This window comes from Meles meles, chromosome 18, assembly GCF_922984935.1.
Source record: "Meles meles chromosome 18, mMelMel3.1 paternal haplotype, whole genome shotgun sequence".
Lineage (NCBI taxonomy): Eukaryota > Metazoa > Chordata > Mammalia > Carnivora > Mustelidae > Meles > Meles meles.
The window spans coordinates 38,152,218-38,176,150 of record NC_060083.1 but is presented as its reverse complement, the minus strand read 5'-3'; the positions used below and the strand labels follow the sequence as shown (position 1 = coordinate 38,176,150).

General features: G+C 38.7%; 2 protein-coding genes across 6 annotated transcripts in view; both read right to left on the bottom strand.

The window, feature by feature from the left end:
- The window catches only part of SPAG9 (sperm associated antigen 9), a 139,580-nt gene that overhangs the window by 91,352 nt on the left and 24,295 nt on the right, over positions 1-23,933 (bottom strand). For 4 of the 5 annotated variants that reach the window (XM_045984293.1, XM_045984294.1, XM_045984295.1 and 1 more), the window contains exon 2: positions 13,531-13,651. In XM_045984293.1, the coding sequence (XP_045840249.1) occupies positions 13,531-13,651 (121 nt within the window). Of the gene's footprint in view, positions 1-4,638; positions 4,682-13,530; positions 13,652-23,933 lie in introns of those variants that run through there. The other variant, XM_045984301.1, reaches the window with a different exon arrangement.
- LOC123929073 (cytochrome b-c1 complex subunit 7) lies at positions 12,609-13,091 on the bottom strand. The gene has a single exon (XM_045984302.1). It carries the CDS (start codon positions 13,065-13,067, stop codon positions 12,732-12,734), a length of 336 nt encoding a protein of 111 aa, XP_045840258.1. The 5' UTR covers positions 13,068-13,091; the 3' UTR covers positions 12,609-12,731.

The window sequence follows — 23,933 nt, the reverse complement described above, 5'->3', positions numbered from 1 at the left end:
CTCTCACAAATAAATAAATACAAACTTTAAAAAAAAAAAAAAAAGAACGAAATTGACTTCCTTTTTTTTTTTTTTTTAAGATTTTATTTATTTATTTGACAGACAGGTCACAAGTAGGCAGAGGCCGAGAGAGAGAAGAGGAAGCAAGCTCCCTGCTGAGCCGAGAGCCCAATGTGGGGCTCAATCCCAGGACCCTGGGATCATGACCTGAGCCGAAAGCAGAGGCTTTAATCCACTGAGCCACCCAGGCACCCCTTGACTTCCTTCTAAAAAGGAAATTCTAACACCTTTACATTAATAACCTTCTTAAAATATTTTCTATTTTTTTGGTCACATGATCTTAGGGACTATTTTCAATAATCGATATTGGGTGTTACATCATAATTTATCAGTCATAGACACCAAGATATTCTATCCACCTCAAATTTTATTTTTTTTAATTATTTAAGTTATCTCTATACACAACATGAGGCTCAAACTCAGGACCCTGAGATTAAGAGCTGCATGCTCTTCCAGCTGAGGCAGCCAGGTGCCCCTATCCACCTCAAATTTTAAAGTAAACACAGGGGCACCTGGGTGGCTCAGTTGTTGGGCCTCTGACTTCAGCTTGGGTCATGATCTCAGGGTCCTGGGATCGAGGCCCGCATTGGGCTCTCTGCTTGGCGGGGAGCCTGCTTCCCCCTCTCTCTCTGCTTACTTAGCATCTCTCTCTCTCTGTCAAATAAATAAATAAAATCTTTAAAAAAATAAAATAAAATAAAGTAAACACAGACAAATGATCTCATGGTTAAAATGTCTACATAAATTACATTTAAACCTGTAGAAATGATCATCAGTTCCTCTACCCTATTATCCATTTCCATCTTCCTCTCCCCTCTAGTGTAATAAATTATAGCCTATTGACCTCAGTCTATTTACCTGAAGCCCTTAAATGATTTATTTCTGCATCCTATTAAAATTAAACAGAAAACTTGTTATTTTGTATTGTTATATCCAAATGTATCACTGATAACTAATTATATAAATCAAAACAAGAATAAAATATATTACCTATTACTAGTAGATAACCACAGCATTATAAAGATGGTTCAAACATTTAAGTAATTCACTTCCCCACTTATAAACTGGGAATTAAACAAGCCAGGATGCCAATGAGAAATCCAAGGGATATCTTCCCAAAGGGGTTTTTCATTATACTCAACTCTGCAAAACTGCACAGGCTTTCAGATAACTGACTTAAAGTTCGTTTTGTTTTGTTTTTTTGTTTTCCTGGTTCTCAAAGTAGCAACATATAGGCAATTTAAAAGGGCGGGGGCAAAGAGGGATACATAAAATGTAGAATGTCCATATAATGGAATATTATTCAGCATTAAAAAGGAATGAAGCACTGCTGATCCATACTATAACATGGAAGAACCTCATGCTAAGTGAAAGAAGCCAGTTACAAAAGACCACATACTGGATGATTCCATTTATATGAAATGTCCAGAAGAGACAAATATGTAGAAACAGAAAACAGATCAGTGATTGCCAGGGGCTGGGGGAAGCAGGGAATGAGGACTGACTGTTAACAGATATGGGTTCCTATTTGGAATGGTGAGAGTGATCTGGAATTAATTAAGACCGTTGTGATAGTTGTACAACCTTGTGAATACACTAAAAACCACTGATTTGTATACTCTAAAAATTGTAGATTTTATAGTATATGAATTATATTTCTTTTTTTAAGTTGGCTCTATGCTTCAACACACGACCCTAAGATTAAGAGTCACAGGCTCTACCAGCTGAGCCAGCCAGATACAATATGAGTTATATTTTTTTGTTAAAGAGAGAGGTGTCATTCATAACCTATCCCTAACACAAGCAACAGAAAGTTACATTTTGGGGTGTCTGGGTGGCTCAGTCATTGGGCATCTTGCCTTGGGCTCAGGTCATGATCCCGGGGTCCTGGTATGGAGCCCCGCATGGAGCTTCCTGCTCAGCGGGAAGCCTGCTTCTCTCTCTCCCACTCCCTCTGCCTGTGTTCCCTCTCACTGTGTCTCTCTCTGTCAAATAAATAAGTAAAACCTTTAAAAAAATTACATTTTAATAGTAACCTACCTTTTAAAGGAAAAGACATCAAATGATAAAAGAACAAAAGAAAATCTCAACACTTAGTAAATGTCTGTTGAATAAATGAATATGCAGTGAAGAGTTTTAAAGTGCTAACAGCCAAAAAAATAAAAAAATAAAAAAAAAAGTGCTAACAGCCAGAGTAACCTTGAAGTTATTTAAAAATGAGCCTGGGTGACTCCATGGGTTAAGCCTCTGCCTTCAGCTCAGGTCATGATCTCAGGGTCCTGGGATCCACCCGCATAAGGCTCTCTGCTCAGCGGGAAGCCTGCTTTTCCCTCTCCCACTTCCCCAGCCTGTGTTCCCTCTCTCGCTGTCTTTCTCTGTCATAAATAAAAACCTTTGGGTGGCTCAGTGGGTTAAAGCCTCTGCCTTCGGCTCGGGTCATGATCCCGGGGTCCTGGGATCGAGCCCCACATCGGGCTCTCTGCTCCGCGGGGAGCCTGCTTCCTCCTCTCTCTCTGCCTGCCTCTCTGCCTAGTTGTGATTTCTCTCTGTCAAATAAATATTAAAAAAAAAAATTAGATTATATAAAAGCACAAATTATAAATGCTTTATTTCACTAAAACTTGCCATTTTTTTCCTCAGATAATTCACAAGTAGGAAGTTCAGGTAGATGATCGCTAAGCTTTAGGTACATTCACTCCCTTGCCTCAACACTTGAGCAAAATCATGCGCCATCTACTAGAGCTCCTAAGCTGAAGCAAAGACTAGATACTAACCAAATCAATTTCCTCTTTTTCTTAGACACACTGCTAGATGGCATCCCGCAGCCTCTAGAGTTAGTTTCTGATGGAGTTCCGGCCGCTGAAGTAGAAGTGAAAGCTGTGTGCACCACTCCTAAGGTCTGGCCCAATAAAAGCCTTCCTCACACAACTGTCCACCCCCTCTCACCTCCCCTCTGCCTTAATGGACGTGAGTATGAAGAACGTGGAGCCCGAAGTCAGAAAGAGCCTGCATCTCCGAAGGAGCTATCCACCTACTGGAAACATCCATTTTAATTTTCACATCAAGAAATAACACAGGGGCGCCTGGGTGGCTCAGTGGGTTGGGCAGCTGCCTTCGGCTCAGGTCATGATCCCAGGGTCCTGGGATTGGGTCATGCATCGGGCTCTCTGCTCAGCAGGGAGCCTGCTTATCCATCTCTCTCTGCCTGCCTCTCTGCCTACTTGTGATCTCTGTCTGTCAAATAAATAAATAAAATCTTAAAAAAAAAAAAAATAACACATGGGGCGCCTGGGTGGCTCAGTGGGTTAAAGCCTCTGCCTTCCGCTCAGGTCATGATCTCAGGGTCCTGGGATCGAGCCCCGCATCGGGCTCTCTGCTCTGCAGGGAGCCTGCTTCCTCCTCTCTCTCTGCCTGCCTCTCTGCCTAGTTGTGATTTCTCTCTGTCAAATAAATAAAATATTTAAAAAAAAAAGAAATAACACATAACATTTGAGTCATTATATATATAATTTGTGGTGTGGTTGCTACAGCAACTACAGTTACTTTAACTCAGACATTAGCTTATAAACACGCATTGTATCCTCTTAAAAGGCATTCTGAATCATCGAAGGCATGTTACCCCGTGGTGATTTTAAACAGTTTATGGATTTGTTATTCTTGATGATTTTCTGAATACTTTCTGGCAATGATTCTCTCCAAAATAAAGCTTCCAGCAAGTACCTTGATAGAAACTATCTATGATTGTATTTCATGTTTTCTTTACCTTCACTGTGATTCAAAATATCAGTATCTATCTTTTTAGGTATATAAGTTAACCACCAAGATCATGTAACACATTCAAAACCTCTCACTTTTCTGAAAATACTTAAAATACTGAGCACAACATAGTCAATGGACTCCCACTTTCTCAAGGCCTAACACATGAAATAAAATAGTGTTTAATGGAGAAGTACTTTTAAATACTGGGAAGAGCCATCTCTTCAAAGTCCTGGATACCTCTAAGTAATCAGTAAAGGGAAAAGAAAAGGGAAGTTGAAAAAGCAGGTAAGAAAGGCCCAGCTGGGCAAGGATGGCAGACATCCACGAAAGCCTCAAGTACCATAAAGTTAACCTATGCCTATTATTGTTGCATTATAAGTAAGGTGTATAGTAAAAGATTATTTCTTGTTTAACAGTTCCTATGTGAAACCAAATGTAAAAATTATCTCATGAAAAAATCCTAAAACTTTATCATTTTATTCATCAAACTAACCATAACCTGAGATTAACTAGAAATAAACAAGATTCTGCTCATCCTTCCCTACCCCAAAACAACAAATAAACAAATCTACCATTCTTTTAAAAAACTGCTAATATTCTGAAGAAAAAAAAATAAACAAATCAGGACATCTAAAAAGAAAAGGGGCAGGCAAGAAAAAAGAATCAAAAGACTAATCCAAAGTTTTCCCCTTTTAATAGCTAACAGAGATCGTTCAGCCTCATTTTAAATGCTCTTTCTGTCCATCCTTCCAAAGAGCAAGAAGACATGATTAAGGCAGGAAGAGCCACCTGCTCGGCCTGCTCAAAATCAGAGCTTACCTCCTTAGATTGATGGCCTGTGCCAAGTTTGGAACACCTTCCATCTCTGTTGTCTTCTGCCCCATCAGACTGCTGATAGGCCTATGGGGGGAAGAAAGAGAAACACACCTGCTAGAACGCCGTGTCCAACTCATTTGCCTTCTCAAAAGGAATCATCAGTTCTTACTACTCATGGAAGACAGATAATCCAATGGTTATCTGGCCTCAGAGGATAGGCACTGGTGTTTCAGAAGCCTCTCCTTGAACAATCGAGCCATCAGAAGCCTCTCCTTGAACAATCGAGCATCAGAAGCCTCAACAGGTAAGCAAGAATCAAACACTGACTTAAGAGCAAACAAATCTCAGACAACCACATCAAAACAATAATAAGAGCCACTCCACTGCCAACTAAGTTCTGTGCCATGTCTCTCAAGTTCAAAAGATTCTTGATAGATGTTATTAATCAAAGACACAAGGCACAATACTAAAGCCTTTTCACAAATTGATGATCGTATCCTGAAAACAGACTAGAATAACTCCGAGGAATCTCTGTGGTAGAGATCTGACCTAGTCTCTGTCTTGAAGATGTTATCTAAGCCATCCACATCAAAAAGCTGACCACTCTCCTACCTAAAGTCTCCATGCAGGTAAAGTCCATGCTTTCCCCTAGCACCCATTCCTACGTACACCTTCATGGTCAAGAAATACTTCCTCATGATCAACCAGAATCAACAAGTAACATTTTCTCTAATATTATCTTCCAAAGTTACAGAAAAACAACTTGGTATCTTCTTTACCTATCCCTTCGTATGTCTGAAGTAATCAAATCATTCATTTTTATTCTGTTCTCTAAGCTAAATCACCATATCCCTTCGCCCTTACTAATAAAATTAATTTTCTATGAAACTTTAGCTGTATAAATTATAAATTATAAACTACAACCTTAAGGTTCTCAATAGACAACACTAGACTACAGAAATGAAAGAGTCCAAATACAGATAATGAGACATACAACAGATCTGAAGACCAGATAGGATATTACTCAATGAAGCAAAGTAATAAAATGTGTTTGCATAAATTATCTTGTGCTTAAGTTTTGGTTTTCCCTCTAAAAATAAGTTCCAAAAAAAGAAACCCTTATATAAAGTTTATTAAATATACAAATGTTCTTAATACGGCAAAGAAGTCAAGTTGAATGGACTAAAAAAGTACCTTTTAAAGTAACTTTCCATATAATGAATTTCACTTCGTAGTTTTGGTATTTTTTAAAGTAAGCTCTATGTTCAAGATGTGGCTTGGACTCCCTTTGACCTTGAGATTAAGGGTTACATATTCTACCAACTGAGCCAGCAAGGAGCCCCTCAATTTTGTCATTTTTTTAAAGTCAGGAGATATATGAAACTCCTAAGGTTGCCTTATTAAAAATATACTTCCAACTACACTATAAATCATCAGTTTTCTACTTTAATCACTCTCAAAATAATGTAGAAGGGACCACCTATTGACAAGAAAACATTAAAATGGAAAAAGTGGCCCACTGCAATTATTTAACTTTTCAGAATATTAATATGTATTGCAATCACAGAGCACAGTAAAGGGGCTGATAAAGCTTTCTATTGACCTGAAGGTATTTTTTTAAAGTGATTTGAAAAACAGTGACAAGAATATTTAGGGCCAACTATTAACTCTGGTATGACTCTACACCTGGTACCTTAAAAGTGGCTTATATTTCTTCTTTGTTGTGAAAATTCTCAATTGATCAACCACATTGTTAACAGACAGACCTTGGTTATAAATAATTCCCCAAAAGGAAGTCTGCTCTAATCCCTTTATTCTTTTAAAATTAAAAAGTACTACCTCCCTATGCTTTCCACCTAGCAATACGCTAATTCTTATAACCAAGAAATCAGACGTGTTTTCCTTCCAATAATAACATATGTTTCAAGGTAAAGACTTCAAGGTATTTTATTAAACTAAGATCGTGATAGCAAATTTTAAAAGCAAATGAATGTTTTATGGGGGATGGAAAGAGCAAAAGGTCAGAATAAATCTCTACTACAATGTTATCAACTGTCAAAATCATTTTCCCATTTAATTTAAAGAAGAGATTTTCATTCAAAGGTAGGAAGGCCAGATTCAGAGAAGAGCCCTTAAGTAGCTTAAAATCACTGCCATCACCTCCACAATCCAGGGGAAAGTCACCTATTATAAAAAGCTTGAGGGAAACAGTTTTCCTAAGAATCAAATAATAAATGGTTCTACATCAGCTCCATGTGCTGGTATGTTGCAAATAATGACCCAAATACGTGTTATGAAAAACAAAATGAAATACGCTACTAAACCATACTTCTCCAATTCTGTTCACATTAAAAATGACCAAACACTATTATAAACCAGAACCACTAAAATACTCATCTTCTTTGCCCTACTTCCTTAAATATATTCTCAGAAAATTATCAAAATACAGAGACATCTATAGGTTTAAAAAAATATTCACTGCAATGATTCACTACACTGGAAAAAATGTTCAACTAACCAATGAAACTTTTTTCTTTTTTTAATTTATGTATATTTATTTTTACCTGATTCATTCCTTCATTCTACAAAGGATTTGAGATGACAGCTTATTAGAACGTAATAATTCACTATATGTGTATAAAATATAGATCAAAAAGAAAACAATTTAAATATGCCAAGCAGGTAAGGTCCAAACCAGTCCTTACGGCTGCACTTCTAAATTAGTTCTGAGTTTCAAGTAGCCAAAGTAAAAAAACAAAGTGGCCATTAAATAATTCTCACTAGAATAAAGGAGAAAATAAGAATTGATAATAGATGGCATAGCTTCTGGATGATGGGTATAGGCAGACATTTAAAATATTTAAAAAGATTATACAAGAGAAACAAATAGTGTTAAGGGAAAAATACAAAATTATATGTACACTCTAACTGCCATGATATAAAAACATGGTATATACGGAAAAGAAGACCAGAAGGTCATACACACCCTTCTCCCCCACAGTACTGATTTGTTTGACTGCAATGACCATATTATATTCTTCTGTACTACAAACATATTCTCCTCTACCAAGCTAAATGCTGGGCATACAGTAGTATAATATTTTTAACTGTATTAAAATGTCTTTATTTACTTGACTCATTTAAGATAATACCTGGCTTATAAGATATATACAAAAGAATATGCCAAAAAAAATGCCAAACAATATACAAAATAACAAATATAAAGTATTTTGTGACAAAGAAAGAACCCATTACTGCCACATCATGAATAGCAAGGTTGATTATAGACTCCTTCAACAGTTGTCAAGAACCAACAGGCCTTTCTCAACCCACAACTGTGTATTTCCACCCCTGTATGTTTCAGATTCTTTCTTAAGGCTCACAAGATGTTGTTGTTACTTCTTGTTAACAAGAAGTATTACATTACTCCCAGATATAATACAGCATTTTTAAAAATCCTTCATTCACGTTGGAAAAACCAAAAACATAGCCTACATAGTTCAAGTTTTGAAAAGAGACCAGCTAGAAATCTCCAAAATCAAATACAACCATAAAACCGTTAACAAAATTTTTATAGATCCAATTTCTCAATATTGTGAAATCATACCACAACCTGATGATTCCAAACTATCAAAAGCTGTAATCTATGTCCTTAACTCAGTTTCTATTTCTTGACATTTTCTTGCCTCTCAAATAGCAAGTAACTACAACCAAAATTTCCCCTTTTAACACAGGAAGTCGTCTTCAAAGCAGAAGTTGGGACTTTACTGTGGCTACGTTTTAAAGAGGATATGTGCCCTAAAACAGAGCATTAGCATTGACAGTCTTCAAAATTAAAGACTCTAACATAGAAATATAAAAATGGAAATTGGACAAGATACTGTTATCACACCGCACTCAAAAAATGGCACTAAACAGAACAAACTGCACCGATCCTCTCTATTATAAATATCATTATCAGTAATTTCTATGGCCTTTAAGAAGTGTTTATTTAAAAATAGAAGTTAGGAAAACTAAAAAACATTCAAAACATTTTAAAAGTTTAAGACAATGAAAATAAAAATAGATGTCACATTACAGTAACAAAAAATCATGATATACTTTTTAAAAAACTGATGAATAGTCTGATAGTCTGTTGCTTATCATATAAAAAAGAATTTACATTCTCTGACATACACCTATTTACATTTGTTTTCATCTTTTAAAAAAACATACTCCCAGTCCTGGTTTCCCGAAAGGATAAGGCATTGGTGATACTTAAAGATTACTTCTTACTTCTACCTTTTTTTTTTTTTTTTTTTAAGATTTATTTATTTGACAGATAGAGATTACAAGTAGGCAGAGAGGCAGGCAGAGAGAGAGAGAGGAGGAAGCAGGCTCTGCGCTAAGCAGAGAGCCTGATGCGGGGCTCGATCCCAGGACCCTGGGATCATGACCTGAGCTGAAGGCAGAGGCTTTAACCCGCTGAGCCACCCAGGCGCCCCCTTCTACCTTTTTTAAAAATAAGAAGCTTTGACTCCTATTAAGAGATTTGAGGGAGGGAAAAGTAAGAAGGTAAAATGAAAAGAGTCAAACATTTCTCCCCCACCCACATTTTTTTCAGATATTTAAATATGGTAAATAAAGACTTGGAAGAAAATTTTAATTTCATATTAAATTTCAAATATTAGATTTCATATTATACCCAGTTCAGGCTTAAAGAAAAGCAGAAGGAAGAGAGAGAAAAGCAATTAGATGGAAGAGAGAAAAAGACTCCAAGGTATCAAAGGAAAAGGATTTATTAATCCAAAGCATTAATAAAAGACTTATTATAGTCTCAGCTCATAGACCAAGAGACTTAGTGTTATGAATTTTGTGCATCTGAATGGTCAATTTTGATTGACCACGGTTTTAAGTTTTGTTTTTTTTTTTTTTAAAGATTTTATTTATTTATTTGACAGAGATCACAAGCAGGCAGAGAGGCAGGCAGAGAGAGTAAGAGGGAAGCAGGCTCCCTGCCGAGCAGAGAACCCGATGCGGGACTCGATCCCAGGACCCCGAGATCATGACCTGAGCCGAAGGCAGCGGCTTAAACCACTGAGCCACCCAGGCGCCCGGTTTTAAGTTTAACTGTTATTTAGACACCAAGATTTATTTCAAAATTGGATGGCAAACTCCCAGGGGGGAGAAATTCTTGGTGGGATATTATATTAATAACAAAAATGAAGTTTTCAGATTAAATTTAGCTCAAAGACTAGATATGTACTTAATTTCCTCATCACTTGCTTAGTGAATTAGAAATCATTTTTAAATGATACCTTATTTTTTAGAATTACTTTAACTTAAGATGGAAAACACTGGTAATCAGTATTTCTGAGAGAGAAATGAGAGGATAGATACCACAGAGCAGAACAATTCCAAAAAGCTGGATATGACTCACTATTCTGGGTAACAAATCTTAATTAAAAGCCTACTTTATTTTGTTTACATTTATAAGAAAAGAACAGGAAGCAGGTTTTTTAAATATTAATAATAAAAGGGATAAACTGTATATGGAAAAAAATTAATAATTCATTCCATTCAGAGACTTTTGTGAAAAAAGTAGCAGAATCTCCTTTGAAATTTTTGTTTACTTATTTATTTATTTTAGAGAGAGACAACACAAGCAGGGATGGGGCAGAAGGAGCTAGAAAATCTCAAGCAGACTCCATGCTGAGTGTGGAGCCCAACTCGGCCTGGATCTCATGCCCCTGAAATCATGACTTGAGCCAAAATTAAAGAGTCAGACACTCAAGGGCGCCTGGGTGGCTCAGTCAATTAAGCATCTGCCTTCAGCTCAGGTCATGATCCTGGAGTCCCAGGATCAAGATCCACATAGGGCTTCCCGCTCAGGAGGGACTCTTGCTTCTCCCTCTGCTCCTCACCCCGCTTGTGTTCTCTCACTCTGTCTCTCTCTCAAATAAATAAAATCTTAAAAAAAAAAAAAAAAAAAAGAGACACTTAACCAACTGAGCCACCCAAGGTGCCCTAGAAGTATCTCCTTTGAATGTCAGAAAGATGGTTTCAGGTAATTCATCCTATAACATCTCCCTTATCATTAAAACAGATTACTTACTGTATAAAAGGAGTCCATACAAGAAATTCCCTTCTAAGGAATGTCCTTATCCAAAACTTGGTACTCTCCGGGAATCAAGAGGAAAATACAATAAAATAAAACAATGAGGTTGGTTCTGTCCATTGTGCCTTTAGTGTCTGGTTCTAAAATACAATATAATCTCTGATATGAAAACACAGTCAAGTTAGAATTAAATTCTTCTTCTTTGAGTAGAGAATGCTCAACTCTTGAAATGTACCAAATGCTAGCAACTGCCACAAGACTGTTTCTCTAGATGAGTGGTACTCAGAATAGTGTGACTCTAGTAATATATTTGTTAGTGTTTGGACTGTGGAGTCCATCGTCCAAGTTCACTAAGACCCTAAATTTCTATGGTAGAGTCACAGAAGTCATTTGATATATTCAATGTGAACAAAGGAAGTACTCTAGGTACTCTACAAGGTATCTAGGTACCTACAAGCCTAAAAGTACAAAGACACGATACATGGCTCATTTTCTGTTACCAGAAAATGGCTTCTGTTACCAAAAGTGGCTTCTGTTACCAAACATCCCACTGGTTCCCTTCCATGACATTTGCTTAAAACCATGTGAGATTTCCTTGAATTCTATAATGCTGGAATTCCGGGTTCCCAGTGATTTGAAGTTTAGCTCTATTAGGCCATTCCAGAGTACTAAAGGGAGCAGTCAGTTACCACACTCCAAGCCAGGTAATGAGTAAAGGTTATCCACCATGAATTCCTATCTTTAACAGCAGGTGTCACTATGGTTCATGTAGGAAGCCAGCTGGTCTCTACTGCTGGAAGATTACAGCACTGAAAGGGAAAACTTGAAGGGCTCTTTGCCTGCCCAAATCAAACATGAGAACAGACCATGAAGTTTCTCCCCATTTCTTTTTTTTTTTTTAAGATTTTATTTATTTATTTGACAGAAAGAGATCACAAGTAGGCAGAGAGGCAGGCAGAGAGAGGAGGAAGCAGGCTCCCTGCCAAGCAGAGAGCCCGATGTGGGACTCGATCCCAGGACCCTAAGATCATGACCTGAGCCGAAGGCAGCAGCTTAAACCACTGAGCCACCCAGGCACCCCCCATTTCTTTTTCTAATTTTGACTTAATTAGGTCTAATTCATAAGCCAAAAAGAGAAATCACCCTTAGAGTTTGAAACAATACTTATATTTAAGTCAAGAATACAATGAAATTACATTAAAAACAAAAGAATTCTGAAAAATGATATTGTTCCCCTACTCTCCCTCAGTTTTTCACTAGAAAAGAATGAAAAAGAGAATTCAGTTTTTTTTTTTGTTTTTTTTTTTTTTTTTAAGTAAACTCTGTGCCCAATGTAAGGCTTAAACTCACAAACCCGGTATCAAGAATCACATGCTCTACCAACTGAGCCACCCAGGTGTTCCTCAAATTCAGTAATTTTTTTTTTTTAAAGATTTTATTTATTTATTTGACAGAGAGAGAGATCACAAGTAGGCAGAGAGGCAGGCAGAGAGAGAGGAGGCAGAGAGAGAGGAGGCAGAGAGAGAGGAGGAAGCAGGCTCCCTGCAGAGCAGAGAGCCCGATGCGGGGCTGGATCCCAGGACCCTGAGATCATGACCCGAGCCGAAGGCAGCGGCTTAATCCACTGAGCCACCCAGGCGCCCCTAATTTTTTTTTTTTTAAACATACTTCAGAGCTAGAGTTTTTGTCACATTTGTAAATTTCAAAGCAATATGGAAAGCAATGGAACTTAGTGTAGTGGATCAAAATGAGAAGAAACGATGCACATGCACACACCCCAGAATCCTGCATAATGGATATAGCATAATGTTAACTGCGAAGACTGAGAGATAAATTGAAGAAGAGAGCCTTTTTTTTTAAGATTTTTTTTTTAATCATAACATATTTATTTAAAGCAATACATTTGCAGCTCAGATAGCTCTAAATTGTACATTTCAGGTTTATTCAACTTCTTAAAAATACTTGAGGGCAGCTGCAACCACAGTTTCCAACTCCATTATTACTTCTTTGCCCATTCTTCTCTCTCTTTCCTTTCCCGAATAACTTCTTTCAGATATGGTTCAAGGTAGAATTTATCCTCCTCGTATTTTGTCCATTGCTCTTTAGGCAAGATCTGATGCCTCATGGTCAGGTCCAGTGCCCTCTTAATGCGAAACATCCTGTCATTATAAAGGTTCTCAGGAAGCCTTCTTATGGCTTCTTTCACATCATCATTCTCATGTATTGTATCATCTCGCATTAACCCCAGTTTATTGAACCCTGCAGCATTGTAGTACCATTTTCGAATACCCTCCAGCCACTTGCTTGATGCTGCAACGGCAGGCCTGCTGGCCATTTTGACCCGAGACTGCAGCGTTGCCTGCTGGGTAAGTCCTGGAGCAAGATTTTTTTTTTTTTTTAACTTATTTATTTGTTGGGGGTGGCGGCAAACAAGCAGGGGGAGGGAGAAGCAGGCTCCCTATAGGACAGGAGTTTGATGCAGGGCTCCAATCCAGGACCCTGGGACCATGACCTGAGCCAAAGGCATATGCCAAACCCACTGAGCTACCCAGGCGTCCCTGAAGAAGAGAGTGAGTCTTAAACGTATCTCTTATTTAGTTATTTCTGTAGACATCAGAACAACATGAAAATGTGAACAAAAAAGAACTGAACCTAGCTTCCAGGTCTCACTCTTCAGTCTGGGATGATGACAATTCCAAACACGTATTTGGAAGCCCAGTCAAATATCAAGATGAGTCATTGTGCTATTAGAGCCCACTCTTTAATGTGTACTTATAACAAGAAGTGTTTTTACTTACTCTGGTCAGCATAGTTTTTTGCTTTGAGTTCAAGTTGTCTTGTTTGAGATTCTAAAGATTCCACTCGGGTCTGTAAATCCTTTTTTTCCTGTTCTTGAGAGTCTTCAAATTCAATGAATTTCTAACAGAAAAGAAAAGTATTATGTTCATTAGAAAAATGAAAATTTTTTAGCATTATCAACTCCTGTGTTTCCTGGTATTGAGAATGACAATTAGGCATTAAGTACTCAGAAAGATTTAAGGATCAGGAACTTACACTGATTTTCTTTTTTCTTTATAAAACCTTCCAAATACAAAAGGAAAAACATGACCAAATAGTTTATGAAGTGATTCCACTTCATGTAACATGCATTCCAAAGAAAATACATGCATCCTACTCCAAATATACGAATCCTTTAACTAGCATATTTGCATATTCATGAGTTGAAGACAGTTTTCAAGTGTCTTCACAGTGTCAGACACAGTACAACATACGAAGAACTAAAGGATGACATGACAATCAATATTAGTTCAACAATTATTTGGTTAATAAACAATCTCTTGGGGCGCTTGGGTGGCTCAGTGGGTTAAAGCCTCTGCCTTCGGCTCAGGTCATGATCCCAGGGTCCTGGAATTGAGCCCCACCTCGGGCTCTCTGCTCAGTGGGGAGCCTGCTTCCTCCTCTCTCTCTCTGCCTGCCTCTCTGCCTACTTGTGATCTGTCAAATAAATAAATAAAATCTTTAAAAAAATAAAAAATAAACAATCTCTTATATTACCTGAACTATGGAATTTAAATTTCTAAGAAAAAGAGCAGTTACTAGAAAGAACTCCACCAAATTCAATTTATTAAAACTGTTCTTGTCAAGATGATTAGTTTTTTTTAAAGATTTTTATTTATTTAACAGACAGCGATCACAAATAGCCAGAGGCAGGCAGAGAGAGAGGAAGGAAAGCAGGCTCCCCGCTGAGCAGAGAGCCCAACTCCGGGCTTGATCCCAGGCCCCTGGGATCATGACCTGAGCCGAAGGCAGAGGCTTTAACCCACTGAGTCACTCAGGGACCCCTGTCAAGATGATTATTATTAGGGGTGCCTGGGTGACTCAGTGGGTTAAAGCTTCTGCCTTCGGCTCAGGTCATGGTCCCAGGTCCTCGGATCGAGCCCCACATCGGTCTCTCTGCTCGGCGGCAAGCCTGCTTCACTTCCTCTCTCTCTGCCTGCCTCTTTGCGTTACTTGTGATCTTTGTCAAATAAATAATAAATAAAAAAATTTTTAAAAGATGATGATTATTAAATCTGACCATTAAGTCTCAGTCCTCTTCTTAATTTTTCTATCAGCATCATCTGACATCTGATCACTCACTCCTTAAAATGATTTTTTTTTAATCTGGCTTCCAGGACTTTGTTTTCCTTCTACATTATTGGCTGCTTCTTGGTCTTCTTTGTTGGTTCTTCCTCTTCTCCCCAATTTCTTAACATTCACAAGGTCAGTTCTTGGACAACTTTTTCTCTTCATTATTTACTCTTATTCCCTGGTGATCCAGTTTCATGGCTTTAAATACTAACTATATGCTGACAACCTCCAAATTTCCAGTCTAGTCTCTAGCCTAGACCTGAATTCCAGATCTATATGTCCAATTGCCTACTGAACAACTTTGTTGCTATGAATATTGAATAAGCATCTTAACCTCCACATGTCAAACTTGCTCCTCCTGGTCTTACCTGGATCATTTATTTACTGTGGTCAGTTGCACACACTCTAAGAATTTAGCAGGCTTAAGCTGCAGATGGACATCTTTTTTCCAACATATGGAATGAACACACCTGAGAAATAAAGCCAATATAAAGGAAAACAAAGAGAAAGGAAGAAGAAAATCCTAATTAAGATTTTTTTTTTTTTTTTTTTTGACAGAGATCACAAGTAGGCAGAGAGGCAGGCAGAGAGCGAGAGGGAAGCAGGCTCCCCGCCAAGCAGGGAGCCCAATGCGGGGCTCGATCCCAGGACCTTGAGATCATGACCAGAGCCGAAGGCAGAGGCTCAACCCACTGAGCCACCCAGGCGCCCTGAAAATCCTAATTAAAAGTACTATTTGAGTCCTAGACTCAGTTGTTTTTGCAACCAGCATTTTTGGAGTTGTTTTTATTTTTTTCAGTTACATAAACCGATATATTCCTATTTTATATAAGCTTGAGATGGTTTCTATCACAAGTGACTGAAAGCATCCTAATACCATCATCTACTTTTCTTAAGAGCCATTTGGTTTCCTTTTATTATAAGATAATGTCCTCCTTATCTCTGTAAGATTAAAACCTACAACCTCTGAAACATTGGTTCTTAATCATTCAGGGGTCCACAGAACCATCTGGTAATTTGATATGTCGTGTTTCCCCCCAAAAAATGCCCTCACCCAACCCAAATTCTGCGTATTTTTCTCAGGAACTCAGAGATCCCTTAAGTCCTTCCACAAACTCCACATTTAACACCCATGCCCTATACTTTTCTATGAAAACATTCCATATTTGTGAGGGTTCTGGAAAGCATCAAACAGCCACTGTTTACTCTCCCAGAATACTAATCTAAAGATAACTGTAAGTAGAAGGAGTAAAGGTTATAGTAAATACAAGAAAAGAGGCAAACTAGGGGTGACTGGATGGGTCAGTCAGTAGAGCATATGACTTTTGATCTCAGGGTCAGGAGTTCACACCCCAATTTGGGGAAAGAGCCTAGTAAAATTAAAAAAAAAACCAAAAAGCCAAAAAAATGGGGTGGGGGGTGCTGTGCACCTGGGTGGCTCAGTTGGTGAGCCTGCTTCTTCCTCTCCCTCTAGCCCTCCTCCCTGCTTACACACTCTCTCTCTCAAATAAGTAAAATCTTTTTTAAAAAAATTGTTGGGGCGCCTGGGTGGCTCAGTGGATTAAGCCGCTGCCTTTGGCTCAGGTCATGATCTCAGGGTCCTGGGATCGAGCCCCACATCGGGCTCTCTGCTCCGCGGGGAGCCTGCTTCCTCCTCTCTCTCTGCCTACCTGTGATCTCTCTCTCTGTCAAATAAATAAATTAAAAAAAAATCTTAAAAAAAAAATAAAAAATTGTTTAAGGGGCGCCTGGGTGGCTCATTCGTTGAGTGTCTGCCTTTGACTCTGGTCATGAACCCAGGATCCTGGGACTGAGCCCCATATCCGGCTTCCTGATCAGCAGGAAGCCTACTTCTCCCTCTGCCACTCCTCCTGCTTGTGTTCCCTCTCTGGCTGTGTCTCTCTCCATCAAATAAATAAATAAAATCTTAAAAAAAAAATTTTAAGCAAGCAAACCTGACAAATCATTCATTCATTCATCCAAAAAATGTCTATTATTTACTATGCACCAGGCACATGAAACATAACTGTGAATATCACACTATCCCTGCCTTCCAAAGGTGTTTTTACTAGCTAGAAACTGAATGCAAGCAGCAAATATAAAAGTTATGCTGAGGGGCACCTCAGTGGCATAGTCAGCTGAACAGCCAACTCTTAGTTTTGGCTCAGGTTGTGATCTCAAGGTCATGAGATCTAGCCCAGCATGGGGCTCCAAGCTCAGTGCAGAGTCTGCCTGGGACTCTCGGCCCCTCCCCGCTGTACTCTCATACTCTCTTCTCTAAAATAAATAAATCCTTTAAAAAATAAATAAAAGTTATGTTGAACAGAAAAGCAGCAGCTAGGTGCACCTAGGTGGCTCAGTTGTTAAGTGTCTGCCTTCAACTCGGGTCATGATCCCTGGGTCCTGGGACTGAGCCTGCATCTGGCTCCCTGCTCAGTGGGAAGCCTGCTTTTCCCTCTACCACTCCCCTGCTTGTGTCCCCTCTTCCGCTATCTCTCCACCAAATAAATAAATAAAATCTTAAAAAAAAAAAAAGACAGACAAAAAAAAAAAGGAACAGCTATGTAATAGGATGTTGGTGATGAACTCTGAGTAAATTACTTCAACATTTTGCCAGGGGATATAAGAAAAGTCTAAGAATTAATAAGAAAACATAATTATTTTTTGGCCTGCTTTGAAAATGATGTTCCCTTGGCTAACTGAACTGCTATATCTGGGTTAAGCAACCAGAAATTTTAGGTTTCTTTTGTGCTATGGATAAAATGCTGTTTTATTTATTTAATTTTTAAAGATTTTATTATTTTGGGGTGCCTGGGTGGCTCAGTGGGTTAAGCCACTGCCTTCGGCTCAGGTCATGATCCCAGGGTCCTGGGATTAAGCCCCCCATCCCGGTCTCTGCTCACCGGGGAGCCTGCTTCCCCCCCCTCTCTCTCTGCCTACTTGTGATCGCTATCTGTCAAATAAATAAATAAAATCTTTAAAAAAAACCACAACATATAGCAAATGTTTACCAACTAATATTTATAATGATGTGCTACTAAATTTCTAACAAAAACTTTACCACCAACAGAGTGGTGGTTGCCAGCGGCAGGGGCTAGGGGTAAAGGAAAATGGTAAAAATGGCCAAATGACACAAACTTTGGTTATGAGTAAGCTCTGGGGATATAATGTACAGCATGGTGACTACAGATAATGCCACTATTCTACAATAGTTTTTAAAGTTCCCATCACAAAAATAAAAATCTATTATGTGACATGATGTTAGCTAACCTTATTGTGGTAATCACTTCACACTATATACATATATCAAATCATTATGTTGTACACTTTAAACTTACACAATGTTATGTAACAATCATTTCTCAATAAAGCTGGGAAAAAACTTTACCACCACTCTGCCTATTCAAGACTCCTGACAGAAGAAACCTCATCATGGGCACACAGCTTTGTGTCTGCTTTGTTTCTAAGCGACCCAGTTTGGCTACAGAAGGGCATGAATAATCCATAAGTTCAGCAGTCACTATACAACTATCTGCTTACTTCATAAGCAAGCAGCACATAGGCTTACCTAGAGGATTCATGCTTCAGAACTGTTCACATTTTATAATGACTATGGAGCCTTTATATCTCTATCACCTTAAACCTTAAGTAAATATGGCAAAAGAGCCCCCCACCCTCGCAATGACGTGACCGTTCTTGGACTGGCAGAGCTATTATCTGCAAATGGAAATCTCTCCTTTCTGCAGTCTCCCTTCACAGGAAGGGACTGGCAATAATGAAAATATTCCAAAGCAAATACATAGTGCCAGGCCTTTCCTTCAAGCAAATTAAAACAGATAAATGTAGAGACTCCAAAACAAACTGCCATCTCTCATAAAGATTTATGTTTTCCTTTCTTATTCTAAACAGTGGACCTTAAATTAAACTTTTGGAATCATGAACTCCTTTGAGAATCTTTTATGAAAATAGATCCTTTCCTAAGGAAGATAAATATATGAAACACAAAACTATGCATTCAAATTAACTGCATCTTCAAGGTCTACAAGAAATCAAGAATGATTTTCTCCCATTTATAAAAATAGTAAATGTTGATTTCTTTTAAAATAATCTTTTAAAATTCTCTCTGTTTCAAAAATCCCAATTTTAAATGTGTATTACATCTTGGTTTGGTAATGTACAGCTGCCACCCGTTTAAAATGCTAATGACTATTACACAACAAAAATAAATACTCCTCAGTTCTGCTAAGGCATGTTAACAGATCATAAAAGGGCACGGAAAGCCAGTAGGATAAATACATCTTAAGAGCCTTAAGAGTAATCAATAAAGAGTAAAAAATGACTGAAATTTTCTAAATTTGTTACCCCCAAAAACACCTGTCAAATAAGCTAGTTTTGTGCCATTGTTTTGTGAAATATCCCTGGTAACATACATAACCTTTGGAATAGAAGTTGCTATAGGACACAGTAGCTCAGGAAACACAACACTAATAAATATGAAAAATTTCAGAAAATGTCCTTGCTCTATGGCAAGTAACAATGATGTAAATGTAGGAAACACAAGAATTCAAGAAAAAGAAAATTGGAATAGAAATAAAGAAGGTGGCATGAAATTCAAGTAGATGCCAAAAGAGGGCTTGACAGAAACAGGTTTAGATTCCTGGTCCTCATAGAAAAGTTGTTTCTGGGTGGGGGTTGGGGATAGAGTACAAGGGAGGTTAGGAGAACTGTTTCTTTTTTCTATACCCAACTCTTTCACACTACAGAGAAAATAATTAGGGAACGGGTGACATGGGTTATTCTTTTTATTTTATTTTTTAAATTTTCATTTATTTTTTTAATTTCTTTTCTGTGTTCCAGAATTCATTGTTTATGCACCACACCCAGTGCTCCATGCAATATGTGCCCTCCATAATACCCACCACCAGGCTCACCCGAGCACCCACCCCCCCCCCCACCCCTCCAAAACCCTCAGGTTGTTTTTCATAGTCCACAGTCTCCCATGGTTCATCTCTCCCTCCAATTTTCCCCAACTCCCTTCTCCTTTCCATCTCCCCACGTCCTCTGTGCTAATCCTTACGCTCCACAAATAAGTGAGACCATATGATAATTGACTCTCTCCGCTTGACTTATTTCACTCAGCATAATCTCTTCCAGTCCCATCTACGTTGATACAAAAGTTGGGTATCCATCCTTTCTGATGGAGGCATAATACTCCATAGTGTATATGGACCACATCTTCCTTATCCATTTGTCTGTTGACGGGCATCTTGGTTCTTTCCATAGTTTGGCAACTGTGATGGGTTATTCTTTTCAGATGCTTTCTACTTCTCTTTCCTGCTCAGAGATCCTTGGTGTGTCAGTAGCACATGTGAGTACTGCAGAACCTCTTACTAGTTTTGTGTATTACAAACATAACTGGCTCTGGTTTCAGAGTCTTCTTGGGCCACCTGGGTGGCTCGGTCAGTTAAGGGTCCAACTCCTGATTTATCAGCTCAGGGTCCTGGGCTCCACAATCAGCAGGGAGTCTGCTTGAGATTCTCTCCCTCTCCTTCTACCCCTCTCCCATCCCACTTGCTCACACACACTCTCACTCTCTAAAATAATTAAATATATCTTAAAAAAAGAAAGAAAGAAAGAAAGATGTCTACTTTCTACTCCAGCAATTTCAACTTAATACACACGCTAATTGAGACAACGTAAAAGGGCTCCTGGGTGGCTCAGTTGGTTGAATGACTGCCTTCAGCTCAGGTCATGATCCTGGAGTCCCAGGATCGAGTCCCGCTTCGGGCTCCCAGCTCACTGGGAGTCTGCTTCTCCCTCTGACCTTCTCCTTGTTCATGCTCTCTCTCACTGTCTCTCTCTCTCTCTCAAATAAATAAATAAATAATTTTTTTTTTTTTTAAAAAGAGATAACATAAAAATAGGAACATATCCTATTCTGTCACTTTTTAATCAAAGAAAAAACGTCAGGGCCCCTGGGTGGCTCAGTTGTTAAGTGTCCACCTTTGGCTTGGGTTATGACCCCAGTTCCTAGAATCAAGCCCCTCAATGGGCTCCACACTCAGCAGGAGCCTGTTTCTCTGTGGCCCTTTCCTCGGCTCTTCCCTCTGGTCATTCCCTCTCTCTCAAATAATAAATAAATCAAATAATAAATAAATTTTAAAAGTCACAATTAAATAAAGCCACACACCTATTTTCAATGACTATTCTCCAGATGTTAGGAGTACAGAATAAGCAGTTGGCAGTAAAAAGATATTCATTACAACTATTAAGTAATATTATTTACTCTTAAATAACATACTAAATATAAAACTAAAACTCTTTATCTACCCAACGAATCCAAGCAGTTACTTTATGACAGCCATCAGGGAAAAGGAGTAAACAGTTAACAATATAACACACCAAGTACTATAAAGGAAGCAAGTATAAGGAGCAATAGAAACAGAGAAATAAGTGACTAAACCTGCTTTTATTTTTTTTTTCTTTTAAAGATTTTTTTTTAAAGATTTTATTTATTTGACAGATCACAAGTAGACAGAAAAGCCTCTGCTTTCGGCTCAGGTCATGACCCCAGGGTCCCAGAGGGAGTCCCACATCCCACAGCTGGCTCCTTGCTCAGCGGGGAGCCTGCTTCTTTCTTGCCTGCCACTCCCCCTTCTTCTGCAATCTCTCTCTCTCTCTCTGACAAATAAATAAATAAAAAATCTTAAACAAAAAAAGGAAAGTGAGAGACAATGGCCAGAAATGAGGCTGGAAAATCAAGGACCAAATCACACAGGGACTTGCAGGATACTGGATTATATTAGGGATGCTGAACTTCACTCACACTTTGGAATGTTCAGTCTGAAACCCAATGGGAAATGCAATGGAGGGGGCTAGGGAAGTTTGAGTGGGTAAAGGGAGACACCAAAGGCCACCACAGCAGTCCAAATGAGAGAATTATAAGCAGTGGCAGTGAGAATGGAAAGGAGGAAGAATTCAAGATAATTTTTTGGAAGTAAAATACACAGAATTGGTGACTGAAAGAATATAAGGGAGAAGACAGAAGGAAAAATCAGGAAAAAGGATAGATTTCTGGTTTAACCATGGTATGGATGGTGATATTGCTTATTAAGGATAAACAAAGGGAGCAAGTAGGCATCTACAAAAGCCAAATTATGGAAACAGCCCAAGTGTTCAATGACTGATGAGCAGAAAAGGAACGTGAGATAGACAGATATCACAACACACACACACACACACACACACACATACACACACACACACAATGAAAAATTACTCAGCCATAAAGAATGAAATCTTGCCATTTGCAACAATATGGATGGAACTAGAGAATACAATGCTAAGTGAAATAAATCAAGAGAAAGACAAAGACCATATGACTTTACTCATATGTGGATTTTAAGAAACAGAGAAACAAGCAAAGGTAAAAAGAAAAGAGAGAAGAAAACCAAGAAAAAGACTTGCAACTACAGAGAATGAACTGATGGTTACCAGAAGGGAAGTGGTTGGGGGTGATGTGGAGAACAAAGGCAAAAGAAATACAGATAAAATTAAATTTTCTGGGGTGCCTGGGTGGCTCAGTTGGTTAAGCAACTGCCTTCGGCTCAAGTCATGATCCTGGAGTCCCAGGATTGAGTCCCACACTGGGCTCCCTGCTTCACAGGGAGTGTGTTTCTCCCTCCGCCCCTCACCCCACTCGTGCACTCTCACTCTCTCCCTCTCTCGAGTAAATAAATAAAAATCTTTTAAAAAAATTTAACTTTTCTTACAACTTATAGCCCTTTGACAAATACCTGAGGCACACAAAGTATGGCATTCCTCCAGGAACTCCCAATCTTAATGGTAATGCCTTGCTAGAGGCAAAAACAACCTTAGTTCGACAATAGCTAGCTAGGCCTCCAGGATCCTGTAAGTCTTCTTTGACTTTTGAAAATCCTTTTGGAAACTTCCTTTGTCTTCACCTCCCCCAACTCCTAAGTATATAATCAACTGCTCTTCACAATCCCAGTGCAGCTCTTTCTGCCCCTCGGTCCTATCCCCATACTATAATAAAACCACTTTTCTCCACCAAAAATGTTTCAAGAATTCTTTCTTGGCCATTGGCTCCCAAATCCCACTTCAAATCACATCAGGGGGATGAGTGAAGGAGGTGATGGGGATTAAGGAGCACACATGTGATGAGGACTGGGTGATATATGCAAGTGTTGAATCACTCTATTGTACACCTGAAATTAACACTGTACATTAACTAACTAGAATTTTTTAAAAAGGAGGTAGCTATGGCTAATATAATAGAATTGATTTTTTTAAAAGATTTTATTTATTTATTTGACAGAGAGAGAGGGATCACAAGTAGGCAGAGAGGCAGGTGGACTGGGGTGGGGGGGTGCGGAGCAGGCTGAGAGCCTGATGCAGACCTCGATCCCAGGACCCTGGGACCATGACCTGAGCCAAAGGCAGAGGCTTAACCCACTCAGCCACCCAGGCACCCTAGAATTGATTTTTAATATCAAAGGGAGCTACCTGTGAGGTATGCAACTGCACATACGGGATATTTATTTCTAAATAAATTATCTCGGGGCGCCTGGGTGGCTCAGTGGATTAAGCCGCTGCCTTCGGCTCAGGTCATGATCTCAGGGTCCTGGGATCGAGCCCCGCATCGGGCTCTCTGCTCCGTGGGGAGCCTGCTTCCTCCTCTCTCTCTGCCTGCCTCTCTGCCTACTTGTGATCTCTCTCTGTCAAATAAATAAATAAAATCTTTAAAAAATAAATAAATAAATAAATAAATAAATAAATAAATAAATTATCTCATTATTTGGAGTGTAACTAGTACAATCCAACTGCAGGTCAGCAATGCGGATCAAAGTCTTTGAAGAATGATGAGAAGTGTTATTTTTTCATACAATCGTTATGGGCTTTAATATAAAACATTACATGTAGCATGATCATAAATTTAAAAACTGGAGGAATAAACAAACAAAAGATTTGGAGGCACATATTAAAATAATGGCGAGGGGTGCCTAGGTGGCTTAATCAGCTAAGCCTCTGCCTTCAGCTCAGGTCATGA